Source organism: Phalacrocorax carbo, chromosome 2 (assembly GCF_963921805.1).
Source record: "Phalacrocorax carbo chromosome 2, bPhaCar2.1, whole genome shotgun sequence".
Lineage (NCBI taxonomy): Eukaryota > Metazoa > Chordata > Aves > Suliformes > Phalacrocoracidae > Phalacrocorax > Phalacrocorax carbo.
In genome coordinates, this window is record NC_087514.1 from 51,510,764 (window position 1) to 51,534,708 (window position 23,945).

At 38.3% G+C, this 23,945-nt stretch overlaps 1 protein-coding gene across 2 annotated transcripts; it reads right to left on the reverse strand.

The window, feature by feature from the left end:
• Positions 1-3,012: 3,012 nt before the first annotated feature.
• IMPACT (impact RWD domain protein) lies at positions 3,013-23,211 on the reverse strand. 2 transcript variants are annotated; one of them, XM_064442846.1, is made up of 11 exons: positions 23,136-23,211; positions 22,335-22,463; positions 21,532-21,584; positions 20,498-20,560; positions 17,298-17,383; positions 15,479-15,607; positions 15,101-15,195; positions 9,826-9,899; positions 8,221-8,311; positions 4,912-5,046; positions 3,013-3,218 (listed from the first exon to the last, which is right to left on the reverse strand). In XM_064442846.1, the coding sequence occupies exons 1-11, from the start codon at positions 23,169-23,171 to the stop codon at positions 3,147-3,149; spliced, it is 963 nt and encodes a 320-aa protein (XP_064298916.1). In that variant the 5' UTR covers positions 23,172-23,211; the 3' UTR covers positions 3,013-3,146. The 2 variants fall into 2 exon arrangements, with proteins under 2 accessions (XP_064298916.1, XP_064298915.1); XM_064442845.1 differs by having other exon boundaries at positions 15,101-15,198.
• Positions 23,212-23,945: the final 734 nt, after the last annotated feature.

Below are 23,945 nucleotides of genomic sequence, written 5' to 3' on the forward strand. Positions count from 1 at the left end.
TTTTAATAAAGGAATACCAATCTACAACTACTACAGTTCAGAGACAAAAGATGTCAGTACTTCCAGTCATCCATTCAAGAGCAATACACTGGCTTCAGAAGAGCATACTTTAGCACACTCAAAATTCATCAGAGATTCCAGCGTATCCAAGGTTAGACTACAGGAACCTGCAGCTTCCCCAAATATTATTAATCAAAATGTCACTTTTTTTTAATATATCTGTTTGGTTTTTGGTTGTGTTTTTTTTTTGATCAGTGGCTCATTGCCTCAGAGCACAAGTGACTCTGGAAGCAAGCCAGCTGCTTGTAAGAGTAGGCCGACTTTTCTTTCTCAGGTTCCAAGGTAGCTCTGTTCTCCACTAAGCCCAGTTTCTACAGAATTTAGGTTCTTGATTTCTTTGTTAGCAAGCCAAATGCATTACAGGCAATGATGAAAATGTGAGGATCAAAATACATTCCGTGTGGCTGCTGCTGCTCTGCTCTACATGCGGAATAGGTTGTGTCCTTTGGTTACCAGTCCAGTGTGAACTCTTGACACCTCAAGGACTTCAACTGCTGCATCAGTGCTCAATTTTTGATGCTGACACATAACAACCACTGCTTCTCTAATTTTCTAATTACAAAGCAGAAACAATTGTATTCAATTAAGTGACAGGATAGAGCCTCCTTGAAGCATTGCTAATAATCAAAGAGCAAGAATCACTGGTTCTTTAGGCCATGAGTACGCTGAGGCATCGCTCTCAAAGGAAAGGACAAAATCCTGCATTGCAAAACTCTTCTGGAAAGCCACATGAAAACTTGTTCTTAGAATAAAGGAAGTTTCAACCCAGCAAATGCTTATAAACAGAAATAGGAAGAGAATGCAACTTCTCTAGCCAAAAGTGTCCACAAGACAGCTAGCCAGCACTTCGTGTTCTCTCTGAATGGAACAGCATGAAAATACAAACATATTTCCACCCTGATGGCCTGTTTCCAGCTCTTTTAAGGGATAGGGGATTCATTTTGCTCACTGATTGGCTTACCTATATGGTCTACTTCATTTACACAAGTGGTTATCAACAACTTGTTTCTTCTATTTTGGGGTTTTAGTTTTTGCTAACACACAACCCTGAAACAGGAGATTCTTGAGGATAAGGATCAGTACTTTCTGGAAAAAAAAAAAGTGATAAAAAAAGAAAAATCAGACACCTAGCTTTCACATACCTCAGACTGAACACTCAAAAGTTCACACCTTCAGAATCACTTGTTGATTCTAAGCATTCAAGCTTAACGATGCTCTTTGGAAAAAGAACATGCGTTACCTTGAGTGGAGCTGAATCTTGGGCAGCTGTAGCAAAACATCTTGCCATTCTCCCTGCTTCCCACATTAAGTAATTGCTACAACCTCAAACTTTCACAAAAGCAACAGAAAATGTGGAATACTTAAGTTAATAAGGTATTGGAAGTGAACGGCAAAATAGAAGAGCCTATCAGTAAGACAGACATACTATGAACAAGAAATACTTGTATGACCAAAAAAGTTCAAGACTACTACACACTGGAATACACAGATCTCCCTCCCCGGGACAAATAGCATTTTATGTGCAAGTACAGATGCTAAAGCTGAACCCAAAAAACCTTTACTACGCAGACAAGGTAACATAACTGCATAAAATTGTTTCAATAAATCAAAGCAGGCTCTATCTGCCAGAGAATTAAGTGGCAATGTTTTTTTAATCATGTATTTTAGCGGTATTTTTCAAGTTACTGAAATTCTTACGGAATATCTCTGTTGCTATATCAAACTTCAGAGTAGTTACTTTGATTACATGAAGTTTGCCTCATGAAGGGTTTCCTGAGGTACCCCTACTGGAGAACTATAATGAACAGTTCAGCGTAAGAACATACTGGCAAAAAGATGTATACTGAACTGGTGGGCAAATAAGCTAGCCTTACAAATACACCCTCAAACTATGCAAGCACCACTAGAGAAATGTCATTAAAAATAGTCATAGCCCTGACATTACTATATGAGCAAACTAATATAAGGGTTACCTGTACCTAAGAAAGCACCCGTGACTCAGCTAATACTTAATGGATCACAAAGTTCAAAAATTAGCTTGAGGAAAAAAAAAGAAAAAACACAACAGACCATCATCCTCCCCAAGCGGAAGATATCAAGGAAATGTAAAAATAATTATTTAACTCTCATCTAAATAGCAATATGATAATTAACTGACAAAAATTTCTGTTCATTTTTTGTAATGCGTTAGAGAAAAATCTGGAAGGTATAATAAAAGAAATAATAAGAAGGAATATTTATTTCTATTAAATAGAAAATTCAAGTGTTTGTCACCATGTCATTAACACTTGTTTTTTCCCCCACTCTACACCAACGGAAGTAATTTCAGTATGTTTACCAATGTTCACTACTAGCTGTAACAGTCCGATTTCAAAATCCCCATATTCTTTGTTGAAATCACTGGTTCCTTTAACTATACAACACTTAATCCTCAGCTTTTCAACAGGCTCCTAGAGCTCCAACACTCACAGCACAATCCTCAAAGACATTTTGAAGTCATTTCTTTACATTTCTTAGTTCATCACCCGTGACCAGCCTTTCTTATGTCACCAGGCAGGCTCCATCTATCATGACCAAGTACTGCACAGGCAGGACCAGGCTCTCCAAGGCCATATAGCACTGGGACACATGCTTTCCATTTAAGTATAAAAATATCTAAGACTTTGTAAGTGACCTTGTCTACAGATTACTCCAGTCTCACCCTCAATACAATAAACCAGGGAATTAAATTACTAATACAAAAGAGGTGTTTGAGTTCGAACCCAAGAACGGAGGAGACAATTAATCCACATTTTAAATTTAGTCAACCATTGTTGGGTGGGAGGTGGTAGGATGGGGAAACGGTTCCAGGTGTTTCAGTGCCCTCAAAGCAAGGAGCTGAAATGTGTAAGAATACAGAAAACTTGTGTTTAAGTATTACTTTGCAACAGCAGAAGCAATCACAGAACAAGATGAAAATATATCTATAGCTTTACTGAATTCTCTTTTGAATACAAAATGCCTGTTGTATTGGATAAGGCAACAGTGTCCATGTTTTCTTTGTATAAATATGTGCAAAACAATCTTTTATAGTTTTAAAAAATAAATTAGTGTTCTGTTCTCTTCTTGTTGTCCTTCCTTATCTTTTTGCTCTTTCCTGCTTGTTTAGATGATTCTTCCTGAAATGAAAAACAAGCATTTCAAAATTTGACCAACATTCTTACGTACTGTGAGCATTCTCTCAAGGCCACCCATGAGAACTATTTTTAATATAATCAGTGTTCATATTTATGAAAGTTTAGTTGTATGATATTAACCACTCGGTTTCATCAATTTGTCTGCTCACCTTGCTATTTAGAAACTTCTGCCTTCAGCAATGATAAAATTATAGACATAGTTATGTCAACAGAAGTATATGATGTAAAAATGATCCAAGCCATTTCCACTCAAGGAAGAGGTTACCAGTATAGGAATAAATCTACACTATACTGCAAAACTGCTTCTAGTGTGAATGTGGCCTTATCAAGAGATATATTGTACACCAGTACATTAAAACCGCTTCCCTAAGTGAAACAAACCTACACTGGGAAAAGCAAAATTTTGCCAGTCTTGCTGGATCAACACTCTAATGTACAGCTTGCTCTCACCGCCCATTCTGAAAAAGAAGATTTTTCTTCAGTAGGCATTCATTGCTAGCACTCCCCAAAATGGTGAGGGAATCTGCCACTATATCTCACAGAACCTGGGACATGAAGTTCCATCTGTTATTTTTCTGATGGACACTGGTAACAAAATACATTTGTTAACACACAATAGTCTGATTTAAGTTGTTAAAAATAACAAAAATAAGTCATTTTGGGTACTAAACCTTCTCTTGAGGGTTAATGCTTAAAAGCCTTGTTAGTTTCATTTTCTTTTATGAGCAATGCTTTCAAATAAGAGAACATTGAGAAACTGCCAAGAAGGTAAATCAATAAGTATACACAACCACCTCCAAAATGCAAAAAGCAAATAAGTGAGAAGTCCAGTGGCAGGAATGGGGAAGAATGCTCAGCTCTCAGCCACAGCAAGCTTAGATATTTCATACAAAAAGGAAAACTGACAGTTGCTTACTTTTTCAAGTATCCATTAGCAATTATTTCCTACTGTCTTAAACTTCCTATTATTAGCAACCACATACTATAATCTACATAGACATATCTAATAGGCTGTTCTGAGCAGGAAGAAATGTTGAAAACCAAGAATATTAGATCATTAAATGACCTAAGTCCCTTAAGAAGTACAATGCCATTTAAAGACATTTGGAACTTTGTCTCCCGAGTTATTTAAGCTGCCTTGAAACATTTTCCCTTAATCTTTTCTGTAACAGTTAATGTTACTTTGTTTGAATTCTTCACTCTAGATTCTTTTTAAATGGTGTCTACCTTCCGTAATTCTGAAAAATTCTTTGGGTCTAATAAAGCTTTCAATTTTTAAAACGCCTTCTAGTCACAGTGATTCCCAAGCTGAGTCTGCCACACACTAGAACTGGCGGCACAGCTAAGCGTGAGAAACAGCAGCTTCCAGTTTTCTGACCACACAGAAAGAGGTATTTCCCCTTCCCATCCTCCCCTACCCCTCAAATTTGTGTTCTGGACCAACCTCCTCAACAGCTGTCACCCTTCTATTGCACAACTCACACTTACAATCCAGATCACTAACTTCTCTGGAAGTTCTTTGGGAGTCTTTGCACTGATCCTATGCGCCCTATCAGTGCATCAAAACAACCAGAGAATGACACAGGTAGTATTACTTTTCTTCTGGCTTCATCAAACAGTGACAATTTACACAAGTTCACATACAATACCTTCATTCAAAGTGGCAGAAACTTACCACTGAATGTACATAGTTGTATTCCACAAGTACATTTCTTGCACAATTGTTTATATGTTTGAAACGATCTGGTCCTAAGAGAATACCTCCGTACCAGCGGGATACCACAACTAACACATTGTGGACATTCAAAATCTGTTTTTTTAAAAAAAAGGCAAAAAGAAATAGAAATTGTTACTTTCTACTTGAACTAGTTTTACAGTTGACACCTATTTTACACATAGAAAAAGTCTACTGTCTTGCATTTTTAGGGAGAACTTATAGCCAGGTTTGCTCACACCCATGTTGTTATCAGAGGGTTACAAATAACGACGAGTCAGCAGCTGTGGTTAAGTTTCCCTCTCCAAGCTGCTACCCAAAGGTAAACTCAAAGTAAAATGAGTCAATATATCCCTCAGAAAGGTGCACAGAGCCACTTCATGTGCATTACGGTTGCTCAATCATGTGTCAAAGGCTTCAGGCATAACTTAAAGGGAAAATTACTGAGTTACATTTATTATTCTTTGCTATGATGAATTATTATTACCAGAGAACCTCTGTCACTATCCACATTTTTGGAAGTTTTGTTGGATGAAGCTAATAACAGCCAGGGGATCAGGCATATGTATGGATACCTAAAAGGCCATAAGCTAGCACTGTTGCCATGTGCGGGACTTAGCAACAGCACCTGGATAGCACATAAAACCTCTGCATTTTCCAGGCTTGAGTCTTAGTCCCTTATAACCAAGCAGTTGCTTTCTGAATTCAAAAAGGCATATATAAAGTTCACACAACACAAAATAATCGTATTAGCAATTAGGATTGAAAGGAATTAAACAAGCTTTATATAGCTTTTTTTTAAGACTGTAAATAAAAAAATCAAGTAGAGAGTTAAACGGAAGTGATAACTTCTTTTACTGCAATTAAAGGCAAGAAGCATGGAAGGCCTTCAGCAGCTTTACTTTTCACAAAATCTAAACGTGACTGGACTAGACTTGAAAACTACCATTTATTCTGCCTTACAGCAATTCTGTGCCCAAGATCTCCCCATCAGCAGCAAACACTAGTAACACAGGGAATGCCAAATACTAAGTATCAGAGAGAAACACACATCTTGTCAAAATACAAGACTGACATTACTGCATGGAAACGTGTAGTGACAATCACCAATTAGCAATTTTGCTTGAATTAGTCTTGTGTGATTAGTGACCACGATCCTGAATTTGTCCCTCAAACTAAGGCACCTGAAATATCTGTGGAAGGTCTTCACTTACAAAACAGCTTTCTCTCAAGTCCTGCGCAATACTACACTAATGCGTACAGATGGCTGGGAGCCAGATAGAGCAAACACAGCTTTATTTGCACAAGACTGAGCAAAAACACTGTGGTCTACAAGGCATCAGGGTGGTTTGGTGGAGGTGAGAAATCCCTGAAGATATATCAATAAAGCATGTCAACAACCACTCGTCATCTCCATTAAGGAGAAAAATATATGTATTTGACTAATTTGAACAATACTATTAGAAGATTCTATCATTGCTTGTGAAAACAGAAGTATTCTTAGAATTTTAAAATGAAAAAGGGTAAGTACAAACAAACAAAAAAAAAGAAAGAAGGATCAGGGCAGGTTTTGTGACAGGCATTTCCTACTCTACATTAACACACTGGCCATAAAGTCTATGTATAGCAACCGTTCACAGTAAACAGGATGCCAAACGTAGTTGGGAAATTTTTTAACTAAGTTCAAAAAAATTAACCTAAAATTCAGTTTCTTGTAACCGGAAAGTGCTATCTTGACTGAAGTGCTAGGTTTATCTGAAATTAGATAAGATTTCTGTTGCAAAAGAAGAACTGTAAGTACAGCAACAATTAGTGTATTAAACCACTTAATTTTCATGCCCGTATCTCTTAAGTGCTTATAACAGAAAAACTACAAGACCTATGACCATCTAGAAATCAGCCTGCGAACTGTTTTAATCTTGTCCTATGAGTGAAAATCGCACTTTCCTGATCCCTACAGCAGTACTCTTCCAAAACAAAAACACACCCAGTAACTAGGACTACAGATGGAGAGAGATGATCCATATGATTTAGACAGATTCACATTTGAAAGGGGAAACTTCATGTCACTTTCTAAACTGGATTTTTAGGGGATGTTAAGTGCCTAGACACTGTAAGTCTGACAACTTTCAAAACTATACGTTAACATGCTGAGAAAAAAAGCTGATAAGCTCAGAACAAATTGAGGTACAGTAACAGCAAAGTTGTTTCTTTCATTATTTTTATTACAATAATGTTTCCACACTTACCACATATACTTGCATATATTACATAAAATAAGTTTTCCTTCCCAAGTCATGTTTGAGTTACTTAGGAAGTTTCATAAAGTTCTAAATTAAAAATGTCAAAATATTTCCATCAATTCTATTTTTTTCAGAAAAAAAAAGCAAGCTTTGAAATATTAATAATAATTTAAAAAAGCTTTAAAACAGTGTCCAGGAATAAGAGTATAACACAGTAAGCAACACAACATGCAAGCAAGGGAAGGATGGGTAGGGAAAACCCTTGCTGTGAAGGGGACATCAATCTAAAAATCAAAACGAAAAATGGTAATTAATGTGCTAATTACTACAGCTAAGTGACATGAGGCACTCCATAAGATGTAACCACCTGTCCCCTGTAGTTATAATATTTTATTTATGGTTTTACAAGGGCTTACATCATGCCAGTGAATCAAAATTTATCAATCTCAATTCACGTTTAGTAGCAACTTTGCCGAGGTAGTATTATTTCAACACTTGAAAACTACAATGCATGTATGAGGGCTAAGAACCCAGAACTGAAACAGCCCAAAGAAACAGATTAAATGATCACGACAATAACTCCTTCACTCCCACCACCTTTTGCATTTGAAGCTGTACTCTGCAAGTTCAAATACAAGTGGTTTTTTCATTATGCATATTTGAGGAAACGGAATGAAAGGCTGTGTATAGGTCAGCTGTTACATTCTGTCAATCGGCTTCTTCCAGTCTTCATTTTCTACATATCTTACACCACATAGTAAGCAGAGGAATACAAACTTATTTCTCTTTTAAACTGCTCAAACTATTACTACCACCTATGAAAAACTACTTGTTTCTGTGATCCAAGACCTGGAAATCCCAATTTAGTACATGCATGCAACAGTCTGTTACACCTTTAAGAAAGTAATCATCTATTTGGCTAAAAGCAGTGAAAGAATTAAAATAATCTTCCACAAGTTTATTTACATTGTAGTGATTTTTAAAATCTGTTCAAGACTTCCAGAATTTAAATATTATTTTCTATAACCTGCATAAGATGAAGAAGACGTCCACCTGCTGCTGTCTCTCCATCATCTTCACAATCCTGTAAGAATGTCTGCTTATCTTCACAGTATATTCTTAAAAAGAAAAAAAGGTACAAAAAAGAAAAAAATTAACATAAAATAGATTGAAAAAGTGTCAATCAACTAACATTTTGACATGATTAATGAAGTTTCAGGGATCTTTCATACCATACACACTTGTATCAATTCTACTTCTCTACTAAGGACATTTACTTGAAAACAGGATGAGGCTTAGGGTAAACCACGAACATCTGTACAGTAGAACAAGCTTTGACAAGTTTTTACGTAGACTTTAGCTACTTCAGGTTACCTCCAGACTCATTACCAGTACAAATTCACTAATAAGAAAAATCCTTCAGTTTTTAACCTAATAATTACACCTAGCTGAAATCAACTCTATCAGATACAGATTCAAAGTATGGTACACACCCACAAGCTGGAAGAACTCAGACAAAAATATTATGAATAATTAGTTAGGCCTATGTTTCAGCAGCAGGATCATGAAACCATTACTGAAATCTCCATGCCATCTCTTTCCTCAGGGGGCACCCCAGGAAACTCTGGGGGGTATTGTTTCATGTAAAGGTCTCATTTTCCAGAAGTAATGCTCAGAGGTCTACTGTTTGTTATCAATTGATTTCATAACTTCCAAACTTAGCTAATACACAGGTGACACACTGACAAAGAGGGTTGTGGTACTAGGTGACAAATATGAAGCAGTAAGTACGTTCTTGTTGCTTTTTTGAAGTGTATTTAGACAGTATGAGTGAAAGAAGCCAGATCATCATCAGCAACTATAGAAATCCTCTCTTTACAGAAACCTTTTACATAGGTAGACTTTTTGGTAGAGTAAGCTTTCGCTTGCTCTCGTTTCATGTTTCATTAGGATCACGCCAGGACGTGCATGAATGGATCAGTGTCTGTACACGCATTTTCAGATGAATGGTTCCTCCAGTAATGAAAAGGGCTCCTTTTACTGTCACTTACATTGCTCAGAAAACCTACATCACTACGTGGACTGAGACCAATTAATTTCACATAAGCTACAGTCACAAAAGTTGCCAGAAGCAGACCACTGCCAAACTCATTTTTACCTGTTTCTGATTTTCCAAGGTTTCTCGTATTTCAGCTGTAATTTCATAAGCCAGATGTCTGCATCAGGCTTTCTGTTTCAGCTCTTATTTCAAGGAAAAATTTTCAGCTATTTTGAAAAGGGGGGGGGGGGAGTTACTCTGCCCAAGTAAAACACATCAGGATGATGTGGCATTTCTATGCTCACACATACTACACAAAGGATAACAAAACATGTTCAAATCCACTTTTAGTCTTTTTTATTTATAATGCCGCTTTACTATCTTATTTCCTACTATATGTTCTACTTTCTCAAACTCATAATGAAGCCTAAAAACTTTACCATACAAATAAGAAACCTACTCCCATAAATATTTAATAGCAAGGAAGTTCTTTGATGGATTTTACTTTCTCATGTCCTGCACTCATTTGTCAAAGAATGAAAAAAAAACCCAAACAAAAAAAAAAACCAAACCCCACCACTATTCATCTCTCACCTGTATGCATATATGTTGTGGGTAGCACTTGCAATTTTCTTATTCTCATACAATTTTTCAAGAACTCTCTTTACCTTTAAAGAAACAGAAATAAGCTTCCTTTTACAATGGGGATTTCATACACACCATCTCAATATCACTGCTAAACAAACATCTTAATACTATAATGAAAAAGTTTTACACTTTGACATAAAATGAATTAAATATTCAGTGTGATAACTCAAGAAGCAGCTTCTCAGTATCTTCATGCTAATTTCACATCAGTTTTCTGGGACACTGAAAACAGCTGTTCCTTGAATTTGTACATTGTGTACATTCATGTTATTGATGGATATGTAGAAGCATAAAATAGCTTTAATAAACAAGAGACAGTAAGATCTAGAAAACATTTCTAACTGGTATTAACTATCAATTACACCTCCTTACTTTTTAAAACTATAACATTAAGCTGGAATATAACACAACTTGACATACATTTTCCCATTACACACTGCTTTTACCTATTTCACAAAACGTGATTTTTAGAAAGCTCTACTACATTTCAAGTTTTTCCTTTTTCCTCAAACATACCTTCTTCAGAGTTTCCATTTCACAGAAAGAATAACTAAAAAATTCTAATATGGGTCTGAAAGTGTCAGTATTTCACAGAAGAGATATTCCCACCATTTCCATCTCTCTGCTCTTAAGAAGTACCAAATTCAAAACATTTATCAATATCAGTTCATCTTCTGTTTCTAACTAAACAAGCTATCAATTGTTCAATGCTTTCCAATTCGGCCTAGCAAAAAGGAAAGCTTTGATCAAGATGTTGTTTTAGTACATAATACAAAACTAATATTACTTTGAGCAAAACATTACTAAAGTTGAGAAGGCGTGCTTGGCAAGTAAATTGCCTTCAACTCCAAAGAAAAATGTCTCTAAGGAGTAATCAATATACATATTTAATATGTCTTAGCTATACTGTGCTATTTCCAATTCTTCTGGAAGAAATTCAACTTACAAAAATCACCTCAAATATAAGATACCTCAATGAAAAAACTACTATTATTAACGCTTCAGACACCTGTTTTCTCCGTTCTTTTCCCCTGAAGGGGAATACTGAAGAAAGACAATTTACATTACTTAATACACTTTCATTAATACATTTCAATATATGGACTTAGAGTACAGCATATGAAATGATCACCACCTTTGACATTAGTTTTTTGTCAGCTACCAGGCTCCTAAAAACACATCTTAAAGATTCATTATGTATCTGTATTAGCAATGAACACCCAATACAGACATCTTACAGCTAAGCAATAGTTTATCCTTTTCCCTGTTATAGCTCCTAAGCCTTTTTTTCCTCCTGTTCCCCTCTCTATTATTCCTGCCTTAGGGAATTAAGGGATGTAATTCTTTTCATGTCAATGATGCACCTGCTCACAGAAGATGCAAGAAGATCAGTTCTTAGTCTCACCTTATGAAATCAATGTCAAGTGCGAGAACCCCATACATTTTAAGTGCTAGAATAAGTCAATTCGAGACAAGGAAAAACAATGGTACCAAATATAGCCTGCTACCTGAAATAGGCCTACCACTTTCTTTGCCTCATAAGGTTTATGGTAACATATTCTGCCACATATGAACCACAGTATTATTCTGGCTATCACTGAAAACTACGTTACAAGTTAAGTTCCACTGTTAAAAATACTCAATAAAGGTATTTACACAGCAATCTATGTACTGTCTTAAAATATAGATGAATATCATTGCAGCATATAGATCATGCCACTAAAGTATTATGGGCACACATTAATCATAGAATCATTAAGGTCTAAGATCATCAAGTCGTCAACCCAACACCCCCAGGCCTCCTTAACCACGCCCTGAAGTGCCACATCTACATGGTTTTTTGAACACCTTCAGGGATGGTGACTCCACCACCTCTCTGGGCAGCCTGTTCTGATGCCTGACCACTCTTTCATTTTCCTAATATCCAATCTAAACCTCACCTGATGCAACTTGAGGCCATTTCCTCTCATCCTATCACTTGTTACTTGGGAGAAGAGACCAACACCCACCTCACTACTACCTCCTTTCAGGCAGACGTAGAGAGCGATAAGGTCTCCCCTCAGCCTCCTCTTCTCCAGACTAAACAACCCCAGTTCCTTCAACCTCTCCTCATAAGACTCGTTCTCCAGACCCTTCACCAGCTTTGTTGCCCTTCTCTGGACACACTCCAGCACCTCGATGTCTTTCTTGTACTGAGGGGCCCAAAACTGAACACAGTAGTCGAGGTGCGGCCTCACCAGTGCCGAGTACAGGGGCACGATCACTTCCCTACTCCTGCTGGCCACACTATTCCTGATACAAGCCATGATGCTGTTGGCTGCCTTGGCCACCTGAGCACACTGCTGGCTCATGTTCAGCCGGCTGTCAACCAGCACCCCCAGGTCCTTTTCCTCCAGGCAGCTCTCCAGCCACTCTTCCCCAAGTCTGTAGCATTGCATGGGGTTGTTGTGACCAAAGCGCAGGACCCAACACTTGGCCTTGTTAAACCTAACACAGTTGACCTCGGCCCATCAGTCCAGCCTGTCCAGATCCCTCTGCAGAGCCTTCCTACCCTCAAGCAGATCGATCCCCTCTTTTGGCTTCCTTTCAGAAAAATGAGTCCAACCACAGTAAAGCTTCCCTGCAGCCTGAAGACCAATCACCTCACACTGTACAGCAAGACTCTGTGAAACAAGATGGATTTGACAGTTGGGGAATTGCTCTATCTTTATACAAACCACATACCAATAGGTCTTAACTGGAAATTCCTAGGTTTACTCATTATAAGTTGTCTTTAAGAAAAAGTCATAAAAGAAGAAATTAACAATATCTTTGCATGCAAAAGAAAAATTACTAACCTGCTTTAAGTGAGTACTATTTCTTAACACAGACCTGCCCTTTTGGAAACCTCGGTACCTGTGGGTACAGACTTCCTCATAAGTAGGAACAATCTTACTCATAAATCATGATCAAAGAGCAAGAGTAAAGGACATGAAGCCAATTATTCTAATTTCTTCCCTTTCTAAAGCAACACAGTTCATAGGGACTCACAGTTCATAGTGACTGAGCACAGCTAAGAAAGCCCCTGAAGTACAGTGCTACTTTAATGAAAATGGTAATGTACTGAGTATTTTAAAACACTGAGTTATTTCACATTAACCTAATGAACAAAATTACTCTCACTTTGCAAGCAGTAAAAAAGAACAGCTCAAAAAAGCTTAGAGTGTGTTCAAAAAGGCTCAAGTTGTATCCAGATAGAGAAAAATAAGATAAGATGGCAAGATAGATGTGAAAAGTACAGCACATTTTTGATGGTGTAAATGTAATAATTTTCTTCTGAAAAAAACATAAGCTGAAGGTTACCAGGGATCTGTACTGCCAGCAGATAAATACAATATATAGATATAATATACATAAAAGAATCACTTAAAGAAGATACAGCTGTAGCATGACAACCTGAATGAATGTACAGTATTTATGAACTTGAAAGGTCAGGCAAGGGTGAGCCTAACCACAGAATAAGGTTGAGCAAGCTGGTAAAATGAATAGAAACAAATCAGCAAAACTATATCATATTTATTTAAAAGTTTAAAGGGAATTGGAGCATGAAGCTGTTGAACTATATCTAAGATATCTAGCCTACCAGTTAAAACTCTTTCTGCAGCAGAAGGTGACTGATGCGATACAAACATCTCAAAAGTACTCCAAGAAGGATGTAGGGAATTAAATACCAACAAGTCTTACATCCATACTAGGCAAACTAATGGAGGTGAAGTAAAAAACCCACAGACAGCTTTCGTATAGAGAAATATGCCTCAGAAGTCTGTCAATATGTCAACATTCTTTCAGTCACTGAGCATGAAGTTGATCTAGCTTACTTCGAATTACAAAGAGCATTTGACAAGATCCCTTACCAAAAATTCTTAAAATAAAAGCTCAAATTGGATAAAAGGGAAGAAGGAAATCTTCTCAGGGTTTAACTCTCAGTTAATGACGAGACAAGATGAGTAGATCAGTAGTTTCCACACTAAACAGGGATCATCAAAGGAGATTGATGTTAATAGATGCAAAGTGACATACAAAATAACTCCGAACTAGTTATTAGCCTTTACAGAAAGAGATCTTGGGGTTATAACATACATTTCTATGAAAACACCACTCAGTGCTCAGTAGAGGTCAAAAAAGTAAACTGAAAGGTATTACTAGGAAAAAAAACATGGAAAACAGAAAAACTCTTCACACCACTCTAGAAATCCTTGGAGTGACTGCATCTTCAGTGCTGTCTATAGTTCTAGTCTGTATTTTAAAGAGGTTAGAGCATACATTACATATACAGAAAGGCTTACATCTACAAAGCACCAAAATAGACTAGGGGTCTTCAGCCTGGAAAACAGGAAACTAAGGTCTATAAAATATGATAGAGTCTATAAAAATCCAGACCACATAGAGAAATCAGAGAGGTGCAACAAACAAAGTTACAAGTGACTGATTCACAGCAAACACAGGAAGGCGTATTTTCATACAATGTTGTTGATTCTGAAAGTTAATTCTGGTGCAAGAAGCAACTGGACAAATTCCACAGAAGCTAAAAAAGAAACCCCAAACAAACCAGTAATATTAAACACATGGACACTTTCTTTACCTTGCATTAAACTTCTGGAAGAGGGAAAGCATGATCGGAACCAAAATGTAGCTGCTCTTTTCTAGCACTCTCTCTAGGTCTCCATTTATCACTGATTTCAGTAAGAGACAAACTGGTGCAGATATTGTTTTCTAGTTGCAGGCAAATACAACTCTAGAAGTGTGCTCACCCCTCTCACTTAGGTCTAGATAAAGATTTACTCGTGCATTATCCAAGTGGGTTTTTTTTTCAGTAGATCTCCTTTCTGAAGGAGGGAAAACATTTATAAACTCATTTTACTTCACTTTCCAAGTAACACATGGCAGACTCAGTAGCTTCCAAATGTCATACGATAAACCTGCCAACACCCAAAAGTCAAATTTCAATGTTCCTATTCTCTTACCTCTAATGCATTTAATGGTAAAGAATAGTAGAAAGCACTGCAGAGCTGATATTTACAGTTACTTAGGTGATAGTGAAAGCAAGAAACTGATGACTACTCAGACAACATTAGCACACAAAGATGCAAAGACAGACATTTTCGGCTAATCCCAAGTATTTCAGTAATACTTTGTCAACCTCAAAGTGCAGACAAAAAGAGTAGAATGGATTTCTACTAACTTGTCTGGGTGTCACCACAGGAGCCAGATGTGCCTGGAAAGTACTCCTTCGATCTGTGATTGGGTTTCCATGATGTATGGATGGCAGTTCTTCATCTACTGATCACAAACAAGGAAGTGTTTGTTTTCTTTTAAGGGTACTGAAACAATGTAGATGGCTACATAAGTAAAGAATGTCTCAACTTTAAAAAAAGGGATTTGTTAAAGTTAAGTATACAAGATAACGTATGGAACCACCAAAAATATGTTGGGTTTTTTTACGATTGTTATTATCCTTATTATAATGTTATTCATTTTACTCAAAAGTCGAATAGAAAAACAGAATCTTAAGGCCACTCCTAAATTATTTCGTCAGAATTAATAAGGACATATTTTTTACCTTCTTGACTTTCAGATGTAACATAATTTAACATTTTAATTGGATCTTCCTGAATGGGCTGATAGTCTAGGAGAAAATCATCTCCATCATCTTCAACAACTTCTTCACTGGTTTTCTTAATATCTGGTTCTATTAAGATACAAGTAGTAGAATTTATTACACATTTTTTGTGAGACAAGTAAGATGAAATTTCAAATTCTTTTTCTCAAAAATCTCTGGCTTTTAAGTTCAAACCAGTTTGCCATTAAGAATTATGAAATACAGAGTAGGAACATTAATTAAAACAAAACCCAGAAATTCTTAGTCCAGCAATTCTCGCTTAGAATTAGGAACACAATACTTATGCTATGGGATCCTTGCACAATATCTTCTGTTTCAATACTAATCAACAGTATTTCTAAGAAGGAAAGAACAATAATGTTTACCATTTCCATTAAACGTTTACAACATGACCATTAATTTAATCTGAGCTTAGAGACCGAAATGATCTGATATTTCACAAGAACTCCAGCCATTTATTGGTTATTTGGGGAAAAAACATAAAGCTGTTTTTCAATGCTACTTCATGAGGTTATAAATCATTACATTCCAAACATCTCTCTGGACATGTTTCAAGGGCTCTGGGATTCCAAAAATCCTGTCTTCCGTCATGCACAGGACATACAAAAAATAATAATCAATAGCAAAAGTGTAAATATCACACACAGTTAGTGCTCTGACACCTGGATTTAGGGGGAATCCTCCATACAGACAAGTTAATATATCACAATCTAATTTCCTATTTAGAGGGCTTATGATGTGGTGATGATGCAGTTTTATAACATAGGTATTTTCACTAAAAAAGTGGAAGGGTGATAGAGTATGTTCGAATGGCATAGGAAAAACATTATATGTATTAAGTAGAAGTCATAAGGTTGCTGTCGAAATACCCAACAAACTTTCAATACTGTCAGAAAAATTTTCACTTCTCAGTATCCACTCCTTAGCCATGTTGATGAAAAATTATTTTTAAATGTCTGTGCTGTAGCAACAGAATATGCAGTGTATTAAAAAACTAAAACTAGACCTTATTATGAAGAAGCACTGAAAATACAGGTTTTTCTTCCTCTTCAGTCTTTTACTCCTCACAGGACTAAGCTAACATCCATGACATAGAAAAATAGCTCTATTCCCTTTTGCAACAAGTGCATGCATGCATGTCACTCATGCATTTCATAGCAGTTTAGCATTTTAATGCACAAAAAAACCCCACTTTTTGAAATAAAAACTCTGAACTTACACAAAATCTATCACCATAAGAGTAACAGCAGAAGAATCACTGCAACTCTAGTGATGATGTACTTCCCATCCCAATAGAGTAAAATGCAATTAAGATGGAATACTTGGTCATTCGTCTGCATATTCCACTGAAGTTTATCTTCTCTTGAGGCTAATTCCAATCCTCCAAGAGTGCACTCAACACCAGAAATTAATTACTGATATGAATGATTCCTTTACAGAACAGAGGACAATGCATAATGTACCTGTATGCAGCACTCTGCTTTCATGCAAGTAATTTAATTCCTGAGAGAACTGAGGACCTTGTTCTAGTTCTCTGAGGCCAGCTCCTTCCTTTTTTTTCCCCGTTTTTTAAAAAGGGAAGCTATCACTGTAAGACAATAAGCACGTTTAAAAAAAACAAACAATGACACTAGAGGCTGTTGTTTTCTGTTATTTAGGTCCAATAAAAAACTGAACATAAAGCTTTAACTTGTAACGAAATGTTACTTTGCAGCTGAACAAAAAGTAAACTGAAAAACCTGTGTATGTTCTGAAGTACCTGGATCTGATGACTGTGCCTTTTCTATAAGAACTTCTCGGATCTTCTCCACCCATAAATAAAGTATACTTTCACCAAGGTTCTGCCTGGAAGTTAAAACTCACAGTGAATGAAGAATAATTTTTGTGGATTTCACTTGGAAAGGACACCAAATAACATACAGATTTTAGACATGCAGAAATAGAACATTATAATCTAGTGAGACAAAGAGCTTAGGCTTGTGGAAAGTTCTGTCACAGTAGTTCTATAGTTCACTGTGTGAAACACGTGATATCTGCATCATCATATACACTCTTTGTGGCTTGCTTTTTTTTTTGTTTGCTTGTTAATATTCAAAGCACCAATGCTGGAGGAAAACAGGCAACTGACAGAAACTTTCTGGCCACTCGAGGAAGGAAAGCAACTGTGAGAAGAGTAAGTTGGACGGTCCTCAGTATTTTCAAAATAATACTAAGCCAGTATATGTCTAGCCTTAGAGCTTGCTCTGGACCAGTTTTCTCTACAAGAAGTACTGTACTGCCAGTGGTGAGCTCCCTCAGATGCTCTGTGGCTGTAGGGCACTCTTTCCCTTCATGTCTGGGGGGGAGGCCCTTCCTTGGAACAGCAACACTTCTCTTCCCCCTCAAGCAGCCAATGCACACACAGCAGAGGTTGACCTTGGTGGACTGTCATTGTAGGTCAGTGGCAGTAGGCACAGTGGGGCACTGGACTTACATGCTACAGTTTGGGTAACAAACAGTCCTATAGGACAGGGAGGTAAGGATTTAGGTCTGGGAGTCCATAGTCGGGGGCATAGGCGTCTGTTAAGGTATGGGGGAGAATGGGATGAACAGGCTTTTTATGTGCATATTCAGTTAAGAAATGCTGCCTTAATATGCAGCAGAACCCAAACAACCCAAAATATATTTAGAACCGTGTCCTGAAAGTTGCCTTTGTAATGATATTTTAATATGTTTATGAACTGTGCACGTTTGTCTCAAAAACAACACTAAAGATTTAGAGCTGTAGGTAACTCATGATGTCTCATTAATTTTATTTTTACTGCCACCATCTGGGGCACCACATAAGTACACATCAGTGATGGGATTACATTTTAAACTCTTACTTGGCTTAACGTGTACAGCACTATTCCTGACTGCAACCAGAAATCAAACAAATATATATAAGAAAAATATTCAAAGAAAAATAAGGAACTCATAACATTGTAGATCTGTCTTCAGAATCTGGACAGCCTCCAGAACAATTCAATGCCCTGATTTCATGCTGTTTCTTATCATACAGAAGTGCTACTTTAATGCACGAAGAACTATACTTGTTTTAATGATGGAATGAGAGGAATTAGACAATGAGTAAGACTTCTCTGTGGTACACAAGTAAATAGCAATTTCTTCAGCTATAACCCAATTTCAGCTTCTACCTATTCACAAATTACATTTAGTCACACAAGTTACCTTTCTACGTTGCAATTTTTCTTGTCACTTATGCCTAAGACATGAAACAAAGCTTTGTATTGAGTAAGTCTTACCAGAAGAATATCTGAAGGAAAAAAAAATCCAAATATTTGCTACATTTTTAACTTCTGAGAACTTTGGGTCTCCCAAAACAAATTTATGATCTCTAATTATCTGCTTTTTCCACCTCCTTGAGAAGACAGTGACAGACAGTATAGTTCATATTGTTTTAGACTGGAGAACTAAGCACTTTAGATCACTAGGGTCTTGAAACCTGGTAAAACACACATTATAAATGATGCAGAGTACCTCTGTTTACCTGTCAACTATTTCAACATTGGATAGATAAAGGGCTTTCACAGACACTGTGCACATCACTGATTACTCCAGAGGGTTTTTAAACAGTCTAAAGTGACATATATGGCCAAAAGTACAAACACATTTGTTTCCTGCTGAACAAACAAAAATGAGAGGAGACCAGAGAGGGCTCTGCACAGCAACTGATATAGACAGAATGGAGCTGCAAGGGACTGATCTAACTAGCACAATTTAACAGCCCACAAGACTGCAGGGGGAAAGACAGACAAACAGACAGAAACACCAAAAAAAGACTAAAAGAAGTGCTTCACAAACATGCTATTTCTCCTCATAGTCCTCATGTGGCAACTCGCGCCAGGTGCTCAGGACATTTGAAGAGCCACCTACAGCAGCTCTGCCTCTGGTAGAAACTGCAGCAAATCCTATGAATCTGAAGAGAGTTAAAGGCAATCTCTGTCCTTTTTGCTCCACTGAACAACTGTGCTTAATATGATCCCACAGAACTTTTCACTTAAAATCCTTGTGTATTTTTAACACTTCAAATTCAATTTTACTTGCTTATCTGTTGCTTAATTGGATGAGAAACCCAGTTAATCAAAGTAACCGAGTAATTACATAAAAACCCCTCATGCAAGCCAAGTGGTCTCTTCCTTATTTTATTGCATTAAAAAAACATCTCTTATGGAAGATGTTCAGATTTCAGTATTTTGGGCATGACTGTATTTCCTTAAGACGTATTTTCATTTCATTTAGTTTATATTAACTTTGGGATCTAAAATATTAAATAAACCATACAAAATTACTACATTTACTACCCTAATTTCACAGTAATTAAAAAACACATAATTTGAGTATTTCTAAATGTTCTGTTTATTCTCATGCATTCATTATGCGTTGTTGTTAGCTGCACACTGTGATAGTAAACAGCCCGCTATGTTACAGATTCTAGTTAATAGATTCTACATGTGTTTTATTTGTTTTAAAACCAACTTATCCCTTAGCTATCTTTTCAGAAAAACTGTTTTGCCACTTACGCTCTAAGACAAACAAATATTTTCACATCCTGCGGTTTAACATTCAAATGCAGAATAGATGCAGAAATCTCATACTTCATAGCACCAGTTCATAAACAATCTCATAGATTCTAAACAGAGTCAAAATGCAGACTTCTATCCTTATAGAACACCAGGTCTAAACAATATCAAAGAAATTTGTCAGAGTTTAACACAATTTGTTCTTGCAAAATGCTTAGTAAATACGTGGCCTCTTTACCTCTTAGATTTATAAAAGGAACTTGCTGGTTTATGGCTATTGCAGAGATCACTTCACAACTACTAGTTCATGCAGGTACTTCAAAAGCATACACTGAGTAGGACATGAACCTGAAAATATATTGCCTCCTTTTATTATATTCCACAGCCTCTAACTTACACATATATTTCTTCCAAGCTATTTGCTAGTTCCACATAATCTTGTCCTCGAAGCCACGGGGCACTAGAATGAAAAGAAATAAAATAAAAATTGTGCCCATATGCCAATTCCAACATCTCAACATTCATTTTAAAATAAGTGTAATAAACACCCTGAAAATAAATCATTGTCAATCATTCCCATTTAACAAGATTCCAGTTGTAGACATCTTGCTAAAAACACAATCACCCAGTTCTCCTTCAAGACTCCTAACTTGGGCTGCCTTTTCTTACCTCAGGTAAGAAAGCTGTTCAGAATTGTTTTTCATGGTAGGCCAATGTCACTCCAGAGTCACTTTACGTATTATTAGCTTCCCTTTCCAACTCCTTCAGCACCACTTAGCATGACCCTTCAGTTCTGTACCTGTATCCTCCTGGTCTCATGTTAGACCACAAATTTTGCCTCAAGTTTACCAGCAGTATTTTGTATTGCCTTGTCAACACTACTGACCAAAATTCATTAGATCTGCCGTGTGTCATGCCCTGCCAGTCCCTCTATCACCGAAATCAGAGATCTGGCTTACACATCTCTATTCCCATCTCATTTACGTGTCAGGAGACAAGGGGAGAGCTGGGAAGGAAAACAGGAAGGCGGCACATCCATGGCTCCATCCCAACAAGAGTCAGTGCTCAGATGAAAATCATGCCTTACAATCTGAAACAAGGATCCAGACAAGAAGGGTACCCCCAAGGAAGCAATGAGACATTGCTGTCCAACACAACAGGCAGCAGCCACAATAGCTCCACTGTCTAACTTCTGCCTTGCCACAAAATAATGCTGCAAGAATTACACCTGAGGGAAGAGAGCAAACTGCCATTGAGAGCTCCATGAGACTAACTCGGGAGAAAGAATAGAATGTTCTTGCTGGAAACATCCCCCATCACCGGTATAGTTTAATTCATGGAGTCAACTTGAACTTCAACTTTCACTGTAAACAATTAACAGTGGTAATTCAGAAAAGAAATACAAATGTTTGAAAAAAAACTTCCACCTACTTTAGCTGATAAATAGGTGGCTCTGCAGTTGGATATCCTGGCGGCAAAATCACCTGAAAGACATTCAGGATAAGTATTCACTGGACTACTCCTTTATGCTAGTTGAGCTTTACTCATGTCAAGCACTGAGACCACAATCAGTGTTACAAATGAAGAAAATAGTTGGCTATGTTGTTACAGAATGGCAAGAAAATCTGAATATCTTTATTTAGGATTCCAATAATGGTAATGCATACAAATACTATAATTCATGGTGCAATTTTTGTGGATGAAGTGTCATGCAAAATAAAGTGCAGATGAAATTTGAAATAAGCTGCATACATGGTTACTGGACTTATTTAAGTGGCACTGCACTTCCACAAGTGGACACTTCAGTGTTTCTTCCAATAAGTAAACTTATTGTTTTCAGTTCTGTAAAGTAGCAAATTACTCTGTTACGTTGATTTGAGCTTCTCCACACTTTCCAGGAAGTAAATCTAGAAGCAATTGCAGCAGATTCACTGAGGTGTCCTACACAAAGTCAATGTAAAAAATACTTTAAAATTAGTCTTTGGAGAATAACATTGAAATTAATTTTTGTCAGGTATAGAATTAGGATATATAACTACTGAAAATGTCACAAGCACATCAATGAGTTACAGGAACAACCACTGAAACGTCTATCACAGAGTCCAATCCAAAAGCTCCTTAATCCATCTGAGTAGATAACGAAGCCTATTTAGAAGGGTTTCATGTGGGCACAAGATTTTGCCTGCATCAACCCAACTGCAAAATCTGTGCCAAACTTCTTAACACCACCATACCTGCAGACAGAGGGTCCATTTTGGTTGATCCAGAGAATCATTAATCTTAATGCAATAGATTTTTTCATTTTCATCAACAACACACCAGTCTTCACCATATATGGATGAAAGGGCTTCAATTTCATCAACCTAGAAAAAATATTATGCAAAAATAAATCAACCCCAGCAAAGGCAACAACCTTGTGTGCCAATCACGGCTTTAAGTCTTGCTCTTCTACACCTTATATAGAAAGGTGACAAGACTCAGTAAACCAGAAGGCCATAAATATTGGGGATCTGGTTGATTCACAGCATAAGTAAAGTTTGCTCAGTTCTTCCATACACACACCAGCTTTTGCAATTCTACGGATAACCCTGTAATTCTCAGCAGTGACAGGGTGAGTAAAGTGGCACGGAGCAGCTACAAGGCATCCCTGCAGCTGCCAACCAGTACCACTCCTAGCCAGGTCATCCCTCAGGAGAAAAACCCCAAGGCCTTGGCACCAGTTCTTACTAAGAACGAATAAATTTATCCAGCAAATTCCCGTAAAAAACGGACGGCCTCCTTCCACCTAAAAATCAGACACCTGAACTGGCTCTTCAGTGCCAGTCACTCATCGGTGCCAGAAGGGCCATGGCGCTGGGTACGGAGCTCCCCAAAAGGCCCGGGGTCACCAGAAGCCACCTAAAGCCCCCGCGTTCGACGCGCCGCTCGTACTGCCTGCCCCAGGACGCCGCGGCGCGGCCGGGCCCGGCGTGACCGTGACAGCCCGAGAGCCCACAGGCTGGCTCCGCAGCCCCCCTCACCCCGCCGCCGCTCACTTGCTGCTGGGCCGTTTCCGCGCCACTCGCCGCCATCGGTCCCTGAAGGGAGGCAGGGGGGCGAGAAAGGGCTGGCGCCTTTACGGCGCATGCGCTGATGGGGGAGTTTGCGCCGTAACGGCGGTGAAGCTGCCTGCCCTTCCTCCCGCCGGCGCCCCCTTCCCGCCGCTGTCACCCCGCCCGTCGGTACCGTGAGGGGCGCTGTGGGGGTCGTCCCGTCACCCTTTGGCCGGTGCGTCCCGGAGGCCGAGGGGATCGAAAGGGCTGACCCCGCTGCTCCGGGGGGCTCACAGACTCCTAACAGGAGAGCGTGGCCCGGCCCGGCGCGAGATGGCGAAGCGCCCCTGTATCAGCTACTTGTGTCTGTGAGGGGCCCCTCAGCCCTCCCTGCCCGGCCCCTCGGCTCCCCTTCGCCCGGGGCTGGCTGTGCTTGCACTGCTGGGCGCAGCACCCGCCGCCTTCCCTGCCTGCGGCCCCTGCTTCTTACCCACGCACAGCCGGCCTCGGAGCAGGACTGCCCCGTGGCCCGGACAGACCTTCAGGCACCAAAGCATCCGAGCTCCGCTCCCAATTAACTATTCGAGCAGTCTTTCTTTCTACTCTTTTCATCCCCGGTGCTCTGAAGTGCTGTTCCCCTGAACCATTTTTGCGTGTTTCTGAAAGAATGAGCGATCTTCAGTGATCTCTGTGTTTCCAGGTTACGTTTGACTGCTGCCCCGAATAAAGGAAACTTAACATACTCATACAGTAAGTACCCCAAATAACTAGGTCAACGTGTAGCATTAATAAATCGTTACAAATTCTACTGTC